We start from the raw sequence: 13,373 nt of genomic DNA, 5'->3' as shown, positions 1-13,373 counted from the left end.
TCCAGGACATGGTAACAGAGCTCCAGGACACAGTGACAGAGCTCCAGAGCTCCAGGACATGGTGACAGAGCTCCAGGACACGGTGACAGAGCTCCAGGACACGGCAGCAGCTTCCCTGGGAGCAGGCAGGATCACTGCCCTCCAGCAGCTCACCCCCCACCCTCAGCACCACAGAAGGCCAGCAGGCTTTACCCTGTGCACACAGGAGATCCCAGCAGGACAGGATGGTGGGTCTGCACCTCTGGGAGCAGCCCTCTGAGATGGGAATGCCAGCCCAGCACGCCTCCAGCCTACAGAGCTGCTCCCATAAGCCCAGAGACAACCTGCTCCTGCTCCAGGGGAACCGTGCTGGGATGAGCTCCCTGGGTGAGGCTGCACTTTGGGTCCTCCAGGCCTGGCTCTGGTGTCCAGAGTGAGCAGACACAGATCCTCATGGCCAAGGCCTTGCTGGCCTTGGGGGTCTTTCCCAACGCTGGCAATGGGAACCTGGGTACTCACACAGGGGAGGCCCGAAGAGCACCGTGTCCAGGGCCTTGAGCTGCAGCTTCTGCCGGTGGCTGCGGTCGGTCATTTTCAGCACTGTCCCCATCATGGTGGCATTGTTCACTGCCAGCCTGCACAACAGGGGAAAACAACGAGCTGTGGGCACATCCACCAGGACCAGGAACACACCAGGGATTAGGGAGATACGGGAGCAGGGCCTGGCAGCTCCCTGCTACCAGAACAAAGCCCTCACTGTTGTTGTCTCTGAGCCAGGGTGTCTCTAGGACACTTTGCAGCAGCATTTTTAGGACTGGGAGAGAGCAGGAGAAACCAAGGCCAGGCCTAATTCATTAACCTGACAGCATGAGGGACTGCTTTCCCATCAAAACCCATCTTTTGGTGTCCTACCAATCACTTATAACTATTTTTAAACTAAATCTCCATTGCCTTTACATCCTGTGACACAGACCATGAACCACGGTTCTCCCTTGGAAGAAATGTGGGCACACATTGTGCTGCCTCAAAACCACCCTCATTTTATCCCCAGTAATCCCTCCTTCCCAGTCAGTTTAAAAGCCCCTTTTTCAGTGACAGGAACCTTTATCCAAAGAGCTGCACTGAGATTCTTCAAACCTGTTACAAGTTTAGGCCAACTCCCAGCCAGTGTTTCTCTTACACGGAATCCTGGAATGGTTTTGATGGGAGGGACCTTAAAGCCCACCCAGTGCCACCCCTGCCAAGGCAGGGACACCTTCCACTGTCCCAGGCTGCTCCAAGCCCCAATGTCCAGCCTGGCCTTGGGCACTGCCAGGGATGCAGGGGCAGCCCCAGCTGCTCTGGCACCCTGTGGTGGCTCTGGGCACCAGGGCCACCCTCCCAAGGAGCAATTCTTTCCCTGTATCTAACCCAAATTTCCCCTCTTTTCACTCACAACTGGAGCAGAACAGGAATCAGGCTGGGCACTGCACATGCCAAGGAACTTAAGGTGATGAGAGAAGCTGACCCCTGCCAGGCCCTGGTTCTCTCCCTGAACATGTCCCATAGGAACACTGGGCACTGACCTGGGCACTGCACTGACCTGGGCATGGCACTGACCTGGGCACTGCACTGACCTGGGCATGGCACTGACCCTGGCACTGCACTGACCTGGGCACTGCACTGACCTGGGCATGGCGTGGCCGCTCAGCTGCAGCTTCCGGAAGGTCTCCTCGTACTGGGGCAGCTCCACGTAGGAAATGAGCCACTGAACCACCTCATCAACCGTCCAGTTGTACACTGAGGAGAGCACAAACAGCTCGTTAGGGGTACTGAGCCACTGGAATCGTCATCAAACATCAGAGTCACAGGTTTGGGTTGGAAGGGCCCTTAGAGCCCATCCTGTGCCACCCCTGCCATGGCAGGGACGCCTCCCACTGTCCCAGGCTGCTCCAAGCCCCAGTGTCCAGCCTGGCCTGGGACACAGCAGACGTTTTTACTGGACAGAGGGGGCTTTGTTACACCTTAATTTATCATCCTCTGTCCCTGCTCAGCTCCAGCCGCTCCTCCCCAGCTCCAGCAAGCCCTGGAGCTGCCCTGGGAATCAGCCAGTGGTGATAGTCCCCTCCCAACACCCCTGTGCCCACAGCCCTGGAGCCCTGCTCCCCGGGCAGCAGCTGGGTGAGGAAAAGGCCCCTTTTGGCCAGCTGTGGGCACGGCTGCAATGCCAGCACCGACTGGGCCCACGAGGATGAGAAACGAGGGCTCCAGGGAGCCCAACACCTCCCACAGGGAGCTGAGGGACGAGGGATCTGGGAGAGATGAGGGATGTGAGAAAGATGAGGGAGCTGAGGGAGATGAGGGATCCGGGGGACATGAGGGAGCTCAGAGAGATGATTGATCTGATGAAGCTGAGGGAGCTGATGAAGCTGAGAAAGATGAGGGAGTTCACAGAGCTGAGAGGGATGAGGGAGATGGAGCTCAGAGAAATGAGATGAAAGAGATGAGAGAGCTCAGAGATGGGTTACTTTCCACACGTGACCAGGAACAGCAGCAATGGAAGGGAGGAAAGGCAGTGGCTGGAAAATAAATGCAACAGGCCCAGCCACCCCATCCCTGTGGGATGTCAGTGCCCTTCACAGCTGCTTTTCACACCCACAGCGAGGAGCAGACCTTTCCTACCAGCCTGGTTCCAGCTTCATTACTTCAGTTCAAGCTCCAAAATTAGGCTTCAAATATCCCTGGAAGTGTTCCAGGCCAGGTTGGATGGGGCTTGGAGCAACCTGGGACAGTGGAAGGTTCCCTGCCGGGCAGGGGATGTGACTGGATGGGCTTTAAGGTTCCTCTCATCCCAAACTCTCCATGATTCCATGACATCAGACCACCCTTTAGAAACCAGTAACTCATTCTATCAGCCAGATCTACAAGATGATGAAAGGGAAAACAAGAGCAGGAACTAAATCCAGCACTGGGACACCCACTGTGCCACGGCAGCTCTGCCAGAGACGTGGCAGGTCCTGCATGTGCCAGAGGCAGGGCCAGAGCCAAGGCAGCTCAGTAATTAAGGCGCCTGGGGAGTATCAAGAGATGTTCTCCTCCATCCCTTAATGATTTCTACCCTTTCCCAGCTGACATTAAGATACATGCCAGGCAAAGCCATCTGTAAACAGCCCTGTAATGAGATAAATATTTCTTACACAAGGCGTTCCTTGGACACAGGACACACAGGGACTTGTTAAGAGTCATGGAATCACAGGATCCTGGAGGCTGGAAAAGCACTCTGAGCCCAGCAAGTCCAACCATCCCCAGCACTGCCAGGGCCACCACTGACCATGTCACCAAGTGCCACATCCACAGGGCTGTGAAATCTCCCTGGGATGTGCTTCCATCCCTGTCCTGGGAAATTGTGCCACTCCTAAGTGACTTGGACAAGAATTTTCAACACATCCCTGTCCAGCTCCATGGGGGAGAGAGTCTGGTCTGGGACACACAGCTCTGGAATCATCACACAGAGTATCACAGGCTGCTTGGGATTGGGAGGGACCTTGAAGCCCATCCAGTGCCACCCCTGCCATGGCAGGGACACCTCCCACTGTGCCAGGCTGCTCCAAGCCCCAGTGTCCAGCCTGGCCTTGGGCACTGCCAGGGATCCAGGGGCAGCCCCAGCTGCTCTGGGCACCCTGTGCCAGGGCCTGCCCACCCTCCCAGGGAACAATTCCTGCCCAATCTCCCATCCAGCCCTGCCCTCTGGCACTGGGAAGCCATTCCCTGGCTCCTGGCCCTCCATGCCTTGTCCCCAGTCCCTCTGCAGCTCTCCTGGAGCCCCTTTAGGCCCTGCAAGGGGCTCTGAGCTCTCCCTGGAGCTCCTCCTCTTCTCATGCACAGCCCCGTTGTGTTTTCAATCCACCCTGCAAAGGCTGCACCTCAGTGTCCATTGAGTCCCCCTGAGAATGGGAGGGATTGCTGCACTCCCTACAGCTGGATCCACAGAGCTCTGGAAACACAGAGCACATCCCACCCAGAGCAATTAAAGGGCTAAGACAGAAAAATCAAACACAAACAGGACACAAACAAGAAACTGAAACTGATGAACTGATTAGAAGACTGAAACCCAGTATTTCAAGGAATGGACATTGACAGAACTCTTTTAGAGATGAGAGCATTGAAAAAAAAAAAAAAGGATTAAATTCTGTGGAATTCTGTGTGACAGCACCGGGGAAGCACTTGCCAACCTTCAAAGTTTGTTCCAAGATTCCCAGGAAGTTTCTCACCAGAGGCTGAACTCCCACCACGTCCCTGGGTGCTGGGATGAGTAACAGCATTTTGGAACAGCCTAAAGTTATTTCTGCATGGACTGTAGTTACGACACTCCCTGGATTTTATCCTCCCTTCTTTTCACTGTGTGAAGGAGCTTTTCAGGTTCAGAAAGTTTCTCCTCAGGAAACACAATCTGCAGGAAAGCTCCCATGCAGCTCTACTGAATATTTAGGATGTTAGCATCCCATTAAAATTCCATCTGACACTGGGTGCTCAAAGGAGAACCTGGAACTGGGCAGATTTGGCTCTGTTGAACACACACGTCTAGGGCAGAGGAACAAAACAATCCCTGATACTTTGGTGGCCACGCTCAGGTGCAGCACTGACAGTTTGGAAGCACAACCCCGAGGAAATCCTGGAAACCCACACCTGACAAAGGGAGCTGGAAGAGTACAAGGACTGGTACGAGGCAGGAAAAGCAGCACGTTCCTCCTGAGAGCTGCACACTCTGCCCAGGGCAGCAGAAATCCAAACTCTTTGGCACTCTTGGGAAAGGATTTCTTGGCTTTTTGCCCTTTTTTTACCTTCAGATGTTTTCCAGGCCTTCCAGAGATCCTCCACACTGATGAGTTTGTCTTCTCCATGGAACGTGCTGTGCTTGACTGCGGGGTCATGGTAATTCAAGTCTTCCCTCAAGAACTAGGAGAGGAATTAACAGCAGGATTAGTCTTTGGCTCATCTTCCAGGGACATGAGGAGCACTAAAAAAAATTCTGAATAGTAATAATTTTGATGGGAAAGTCCTAATAAATCTGAATAAATAAAAAAAATTATTTATTATTATTTCTTAAAAAATAAATATAAAGGATATATTCGATATATAAGATACACACATCTGTATTTTATATAGATATAAGTATATTCCCTGCTGTAGCCCTGAATATTTCTGTTCCTGGGAAGACTAGCCAGGAAGTACTCAGTAAGTAAATATGTTAAATTCATTTCAATACAAGGAAGGGATAATTAATTAGAACCCTGGGACTTGGGATTCCAGACTTTTCTTTGAATTATAGTATCACCAAAAATTCACCTAAATGGCACAAAGGAGCCAGCTTTATGTCAATGGAGTAAGAACCCAAAAATTATTATTGGATTTGATCTGCACCTTCAAATCCAAGCTGGAACAAATGCCACAGGCAGGAGGGGAGGCAGTTCCACTGCAAAATATAGATAAATATCTGTATCATAGCTCAGTGGGTGCCCAGAGCAGCTGTGGCTGCCCCTGGATCCCTGGCAGTGCCCAAGGCCAGGCTGGACATTGGGGCTTGGAGCAGCCTGGGACAGTGGGAGGTGTCCCTGCCATGGCAGGGGTGGCACTGGATGGGCTTTGAGGTCCCTCCCCATCCCAAACCAGTCTGTGAAATCCCCCAGCAGACTCACATTCCAGTGCCCAACAGGGGGAACCAAAGGGTGATTCCCCATTCCCGCCCCTCAGGACACGATCCCCACGCAGGCAGCTTCATCCCGGGCTCCTCCACGTGCACCAGGATTATATCCACACCCAATGAACCTCTCTGGATCTGGACACGGTGCTTTAACATCAGACAGGGCAGGACAAAGATCTGGGCAGCTTTGAATTCCAGGCTCCCTGTAAATCCACCGCAGGTGCTGCCGAGGCCACCGAAGGTCCCGGCAGCTCCAGCTGGGGCTCCCTGCTCTGCTGCCCAAAAGCTGCCACGGCTCTTCCCGCCCGGGAAAAACAGGGAAGATGGGAGAATTTGGGAGACTTGTGGTTTCAGCAGGTGACTCAGGGCTCCAGCTGTGCCAGTCCCTGGCCGAGAGGCGATGTTGACCCCTGGTGGGTGACGCCGTGACCCAGCGGGAACGCGGCAATGTCACCAACGGCACCGGCCCTGCTCCAGCTCCGGCCCGCAGCAGGATCAGCTGCTGCTCTGTATATTTAGCTCAGGGAGCACAGAAAGGAAAAGTGATCCCTCTGCTTCCCCTGGGCTCCCCATCGCCACAACAAACGCCAAGGACTCGGCAGAGGGGACGGAGCTGGGCTGGGGGGACGTCCCAAAAAACGAGCAGGGAAAGGATGCGGGATAGGGCTGTGGGAGCTGGGCTGTGCCCACCAAAGCCCAAAGAGACCTTGAAGCAGATTATCCATCACTGCCTTCGGGGGAAAAGACAAAATCATGGAATCCCAGACTGGTTTGGGTTGGAAGGGACCTTAAAGCCCACCCAGTGCCATCCCTGCCATGGCAGGGACACCTTCCACTATCACCAGATACTCCAAACCCCAGGCAGAAGAACCACTGTGCAAAGTATTGACCTACTTGCAAACCACTAAGAAGCAGCACTTCCAAGTGTTAAAGATCCCACTGATCCCAGGCCTGGAGTCACCCAAAGCTCTGAGCCCTGGGCAGGGGCTGGACCAGACCATTTGCAAGGTCCCACACGGACCATCTCCAGGATCCCATCCAGATCACCCCAGCCTCAGCCAAGCTGTGAATCCATAAGGACAGAAGGAAACTGTGTCAATCCCAAGTCACCCCACCAAGTTCAGGGAGAGGCAAACCATGGTCAAACCAGCCAGAAGCAGCAGGACCAGAACCACTGCTTCCAACACCAGGATGAGCTGGGGTGGCAGTGGGAAGACTTGGCTTGGGAATGCTGATGTTGGTGCTCTGGGGCCTCCAACATCAGGAAAGACATGGAGCTGCTGGAGAGAGTCCAGAGGAGGCCCTGGAGCTGCTCCAACAGCTGGAGCCCCTCTACTCTGGAGCCAGGCTGGGAGAGCTGGGGGTGCTCACCTGGAGAAGGGAAGGATCCAGGGAGAGCTCAGAGCCCCTTGCAGGGCCTAAAGGGGCTCCAGGAGAGCTGGAGAAGGACTGGGGACAACCTCATGAAGGCACACTCAGAAATGAGCAGATCCACAAAATGGGATTTTTGGGAGGACTTTTTTCCACAGAATCACAGAATCTCCTGAGCTGGAGGGAACCCAAAAGGATCATCAAGCCCGAGCCCTGGCCCTGCACAGCCCCGACAATCCCACCCTGTGCCTGAGAGCATTGTCAAAACTCTCCTTGAACTCTGTTTTGTGGGGCTTTTTATCTGCAGAAATTCCAACTACTGAAGCAATTTTTCAGACCTTCCCATCCCTCCCACATCCCTGGATCTGTGCCACCCTCCCTCCCGAGCACCAGCTCCCGCTGTGCCGGAGCCAAGGGCCAGACCCGGCCACGTGCCAGGAGCTCGCTGTGCTCCCCAGCCTCAGCAGCTTTTCTGCACTACCAACTCCATCAGAATTACAGACAGCTCCTGTGTCCAAGGCCTCTTCCCGCTCAGTGACCCCAGGCAGCAAGACCAGGGCTTGGGAGGAGCCAGAGAAAGACTGAGCAGCAACACAAACCTTGTTTCCTGAGGAAACCAGGCTGGCAGCATCCGAGAGCCTTGGCACCGGGAGCCCACATCCCAAACAGCCGGAGCGGCCTTTGGTGTGAGCATGGAGACAGGAATAGATCCTTAATTAGAAGATTTCCCCATAAGGGACAGTTCTTTCACTGTAATCGAGGCCACTGATGTCATCTGAAACTTCATTGAAAATTAACTTCCCAACAGGAAAACTGCAAGGATGATTTATGGACAGCGTGAAATTGTGGGACAAAACTCCACCCACAATTTATTTTAAAAATACCATTGTCTGTCTGTCCCCTTCTGCCCAGGCAGGGGTTTCATTTCAAACAAAATATCCCATGACTTACCCCCAAAGGGCAGGGGCCAAAACAGTAAATGAAAATACGAAGTTCTCAACCAACCAGAAAAATGCCCATCCCTGGAAGTGTTCCAGTCCAGGCTGGACATTGGGGCTGGGAGCAGCCTGGGACAGTGGGAGGTGTCCCTGCCATGGCAGGGGGTGGCACTGGATGGGCTTTAATGTCCCTCCCAACACAAACCATCCTGGGATTCCATGAACCCCGTAAAAGGTTTAAATTTGAGCCTCCTGCATTCTTCCCAATAATCCCCCAGCAGCTGTCCCACCGTGGCCCGGAGTTAAACCTGACTGCAGGGTCCATGTGGGGGGAGAGTGATAACCTTGACAGGGAGAACCCAGCAGGAGCCAGCTCAGAGAGGGAAATTCCTGGAATGCCTCATTCAGTGGCTCCAGAGCTTATTGAAAGGTGAACTTAATGCAACTTCAATAAAAGCTGAGCAGAGGTAAAGCAGCAACTGCATGTACGGAATCCCAGGGACAGGAATCACTGAGGGTGGAAAAGACCTCCAAAATCACTGAGTCCAGCTGTAAATGCAACACCTCAAGTGCAGATGCCTCTGGCTCAGGGCAATCCCAGCACAAACAGAGGCTGGGAAGGATGGATTGGGAGCAGCTCTGGGGAGAAGGAGCTTGGGATTGGTGGGGAGAAGCTCCACAAGCCCAGCCACAAGTGCTGGGACCCGAAATCCCCATGGATCCCAGGCTGATCCCCCAGTGCAGGCAGCAGGAAAGGATTGGGTTCTGCCTGTCTGCCCCGCTCAGGCTGGACAGTCCTTTCCATGGGGAAATTTTCCCAATATCCACCCTGAGCCTGCCCTGGCCCAGCCTGAGGCCGTTCCCTCTCCTCCTGTCCCTGTTCCCTGGCAGCAGAGCCCGACCCCCCGGCTGCCCCCTCCTGTCAGGGACTTGTGCAGAGCCACAAGGTCCCCCCTGAGCCTCCTTTGCTCCAGCCTGAGCCCCCTCAGCCTCTCCTGGTGCTCCAGCCCCTTTTCCCAGCCCTGCTGCCCTCCTAAAAGCTGAGGAGAGGAGCTGGGAGCAGGAGCAGGAGCAGCCCTGCAAGGGCTCAGCACTGCTCAGATCCAGCTCGGAGGGGCTTGAGGAGCAGCTGTAACAGCACCAAGGCAGCGATTCTGGAGCCTCTTAGGAAACCCCATTGAATCCCTCCCACCCTGGCTGTGTCTCTGTGCCAAGGCTCTGAGCACACATTCCCAGCAGTGTTGTATACCAGGAGCTCCCAACAACTCCGGTGGGAGTGAGGGCAAGACTTGCTCAGAGACATAAAACTGCCAGTTCTGCCCAACCCTAAGGACACGAGGCTTATTCGAATGTAATGCCAAGGAGCAGCACACATGGGCTGAACTGGGCTGCCCGAGGCTGCCCCAGTCCCTGGGAGAGGCTGAGTTGCAGCTCCAGCCACTCAGTGCAGGGAACTGCCTCCAGGGAAAACACCTCATGTGGTGGAGGAAATGCAACTGGAAGCTTTTCAACTGTTTTCATTACTCAGTCAAGTGGGATTGAGGCAGAGGGAACCCTCCAAGCTGGGAACAGCCACCCAAAACCAGCAGCTCCTGGCACCAGGGGCCTGTGCCGTGTCCCTGGGGACTGTCACCGCTCCAGAGGAACATTGTGATGGCTGGAGTTGCAAGAGCAGCTGGGGCTGCCCCTGGATCCCTGGCAGTGCCCAAGGCCAGGCTGGACATTGGGGCTTGGAGCAGCCTGGGACAGTGGGAGGTGTCCCTGCCATGGCAGGGGTGGCACTGGATGGGCTTTGAGGTCCCTTCCAGCCCAAACCAGTCTGGGATTCTGTGACCTGGGACTGCAGAATTACCTGTGAGTGCCAGCAGATCCCTGCACCTACGTGCTTCCTTTCAGCCTCCAATACTTTGATTTTCCTGTTTGGCTGCCAGCTCTCCCTGGAAGACAGAATTCCTCACCTCCAACGAGCTCCCACCACAACTGAGGCAACATTACAAAGAGCTTTCCCTTTTCCAGCAGACTCTTATTTCCATCGGTGCTCATGTAAACAAAGAACAACAACTTCCTTTCTCTTCAATCCTTTATCAGCTAAAATGTCCAAGGCTGACACAACAAAAAGCTGCTCCTTTTTTCGAAGTGAGCACACACGGACTGGAACTGTTTTAGCTGGGTGCTGGAAGAATGTAGTAAATATAAAATCATGGAATGGTATGGGTTCGGAGGGACATTTAAGATCATTTCATTCCACCCCTGCCATGGGCAGCGACATCTTCCACTATCCCAGGCTGCTCCAAGCCTCAATGTCCAGCCTGGCCTTGAACACTTCCAGGGATGGGGCAACCACAGCTTCTGTGGGCAACAATAAAGTGGCTACAAACCCCCAGCAGTGAGGAAAAGCCCCCGCCAGCACTGATGACAGTGTTGAGACCGCTTGGATCATCTCGAGGTGACATGTGGCCTCTGTGATGAGGAGGTACCAAGCCCAACTCCAGGCCCTGGCCACACCAGGCTGACCATGAGAGCTGCCTCCAGCACTGGCCTGGCCAGGGCACTGGGCCCAGCCCGGCCCCAGACTGACCTCGTCGCTCTCCTCCACGTCCACGTTGCCGTTGGCGTCATCGTCCATCTGTTTGTGGATGTTGCGCACGGCCTCGAAGCTGAGCTGCTCGTCCTCGTCGTGGCACAGGGCCTTGTCGATGCGGCAGAACTCTGCTGGGAGCAAAGAGCAGCAGTCAGGCAGTGAGTGGGACAGAGCACCGACACCACGGGCACTTCCCAGGGAACGGGGCCGCTGCGGGAACCACGGCGGGCTGGGGCAGCAGCACAGACCCCGGCCTGCCGGGGCAGGGCAGGGCAGGGCAGGGCAGGGCAGGGCTGCTCCTCTCGCCCCAATCCCGCCGCCTTCCCACCCGGGACAGATCCCCCAGCAGGGGCTGGCTCCTGCCCACGCCCCCAGCTCCACGTCTCCCTTGGAGGTTGTTGGTGTTGGCACTGCTGCAGCCGGGATGTGTGCGGAGGATGAGCTGTGTGTTTGTAAAACACGGCAATTAAAAACCCTTCCCTCCTTCCTGATTAGGGAACGGGCTTTTCTGGCTGCTTTTCACATTGTTTTCTACTTTCCAAGACTAACACTTTAAGTTTTGCTGCGTGCCCGAGTCCATGCAAGCACCCATGGGGGCCGATCCAGCCCTCCCAGGGCACTGCCAGGTGGTGACCTAGGGATGGGGAATCCTGAGGGACCTGGCTGGGTTGGAGAGCCGGGACCATGCCAAGGCCATGGAGTTCACCAGGGCCAAGTGCAAGGTGCTGCACAGGCTGGGAGAGCAGGGGGTGTTCACCTGGAGAAGAGAAGAGAGACCTCAGAGCCCCTTGCAGTGCCTCAAGAGGCTCCAGGAGAGCTGGAGAGGGACTGGGACAAGGGAATGGCTTCCCACCAGACAATGATGAAGCCTCCTGCAGAGGCAGGGCTGGTGTCCTGCTGCTTCCCAAACCTCGGAAGTTTATTCCATGCTAATTCACAGCTGTCCATGCGGCCAGGGGAGTCCAGCAGCCCTGTGAACTGGTGACCAAACCAGTGAGTGAACTGGGAACCTTTCCCAGGGCTCTCCTCTCCCCCAGGCCACTCCCGGCCAGCTGCTGAAGGATGCTAGCAGTGGTAAGGCACGCCGGGAATCACATGGACCTCAGAACACTGGAGGCCCTGAGGTTGATGTGGAGAGATTTGGGGTTCCTCTCCTACCCTGCAATAGTTTTCTCCACAGTCACTGCAAGAAGAGCTCAGAACTTCGGGCTGAGCCTTGCTGTGCTGGCTCCTCCTGTTATCTCCGAGGCAGTGAGCAGGGACACAAGATGGTCTCTGTGTTTATGCTGCCCTTGGACCTGATTCCAGAAGGAAAAATGAAGCCAGGCTAAAAGATATCTCCCAAAATATTCCACGGTTATCTTGTTCTGAGCCTGTGCTTGTTGTTACAGGGAAGAGCGTGGCAACGCTGTCGCAAAGTTTGGATTCTAGGAAGGGAAGGTCGTGTTATTGTAAGAACGGGTTTATTCAGATTAACACCCTCCTGACCACGGAACTCCTGAGCCCTGGCTCACGTCTGTCCAAGGGGTTCAACCAGGGCAAGAGACCTGAAGGGATGAAGTATGGAAGGGATGAAGGACTGGGGGAGTCAAGGATTGAGGGGATCCTGCCCAGATTTCCTGCCACCTCAAGGACAGCCCTTGGGTATTTCCAGCAAAAATGCCAGCAGTGAAGATTGACTGAGAGCAGCAGCAAGAGCAATAAAACAAGGCCTAAGAGCTGCCAAGTGCTGATAACCAACTACACCATCAAGAGCAATCAAACCAAAAGCAGGGAGGAATTTAGTGCTTTCATCAAGACTAGAAAGAGCCTGAATATGGGGCACAAGTGATTTAATCAGCAGATGACTCTGAACTGGTAACAGAATGGTCCCAAAATTGCAGCAGCCAGGATGGGCTATTCCCCTCCCTGTTATCTCCCTTCCTCTCCCTGTTATCTCCACAGGCTGCAGCTGCAGTAATACCCAAATGAAGGAACAAAGACCAGCACCAGCCACTTTGCCTAAGACTGATGCAAGATTAAGCCTAAAGATCATAGCACAAAATCATCCTTGGGTGGGAAGGGACCTTAAAGCTCATCCACACCTTCCACTATCCCAGGCTGCTCCAAGCCCTGTCCAACCGGGCCTGGAATACTGCTATCAGGCTATTCCAGCACACCTTCAGCAAAAAACGCCTCAAAATTAGTGTGAAATTGGCTTTGTTTAAGTAAATCTCCCTCTCCAGCAGGCCCAGCCCTGATTTTTGCTCCTACAGCTTTTCCCCAAGAGACACTTGCTGCCTGGTCCTCTCCAGGGCTGGGACTCCAGGCGTCCTTAGAACAACACCATCATCTTCACTGCCACCCCGCCTCTCTGGGTCATCGGCAACCTTTTGTCTCCACCTCGCTATTTGGTGCCTCCAGGCCTGGTCTTTATTGCCCCACTATCAACTCAATGGCTGCATCTGCCCGGCCTTGCAGAACAAAGAGTCCCTTGTCCCTCCCAAGGGGTGTCCTTGATGGGCCATTAACCTGGGCACATCAACACGGGCCGGCCCCACATCCCTCCTGTCCCTCCTGCCGGCCCCTCATCCCTCCTGCCGGCCCCATATCCCTCCTGCCGGCCCCATATCCCTCCTGCCGCTCTCCTGTCCCTCCTGCCGGCCCCCCATCCCTCCTGCCAGCCCCTCATCCCTCCTGCCGGCCCCATATCCCTCCTGTCCCTCCTGCCGGCCCCCCATCCCTCCTGCCGGCCCCATATCCCTCCTGCCGCCCTCCTGTCCCTCCTGCCGGCCTCCCATCCCTCCTGCCGGCCCCATATCCCTCCTGCCGGCCCCATATCCCT

General features: G+C 55.0%; 1 protein-coding gene across 1 annotated transcript in view; it reads right to left on the bottom strand.

The window, feature by feature from the left end:
• LOC121676721 (stromal interaction molecule 1-like) overlaps nucleotides 1-13,373 on the bottom strand; it is a 67,318-nt gene that overhangs the window by 30,164 nt on the left and 23,781 nt on the right. Inside the window, exons 2-5 of the mRNA XM_042012657.1 lie at nucleotides 10,547-10,680; nucleotides 4,800-4,914; nucleotides 1,647-1,758; nucleotides 434-614 (exon numbers count right to left, since the gene is read on the bottom strand). Of these exons, the coding sequence (XP_041868591.1) occupies nucleotides 434-614; nucleotides 1,647-1,758; nucleotides 4,800-4,914; nucleotides 10,547-10,680 (542 nt within the window). The remainder of the gene's footprint in view (nucleotides 1-433; nucleotides 615-1,646; nucleotides 1,759-4,799; nucleotides 4,915-10,546; nucleotides 10,681-13,373) is intronic.

Source organism: Corvus kubaryi, unplaced genomic scaffold (assembly GCF_017639235.1).
Source record: "Corvus kubaryi isolate FWS band 111438036 unplaced genomic scaffold, C.kubaryi_AGA036_p1.0 114, whole genome shotgun sequence".
Lineage (NCBI taxonomy): Eukaryota > Metazoa > Chordata > Aves > Passeriformes > Corvidae > Corvus > Corvus kubaryi.
This window is presented reverse-complemented; position numbering and strand designations above follow the sequence as displayed.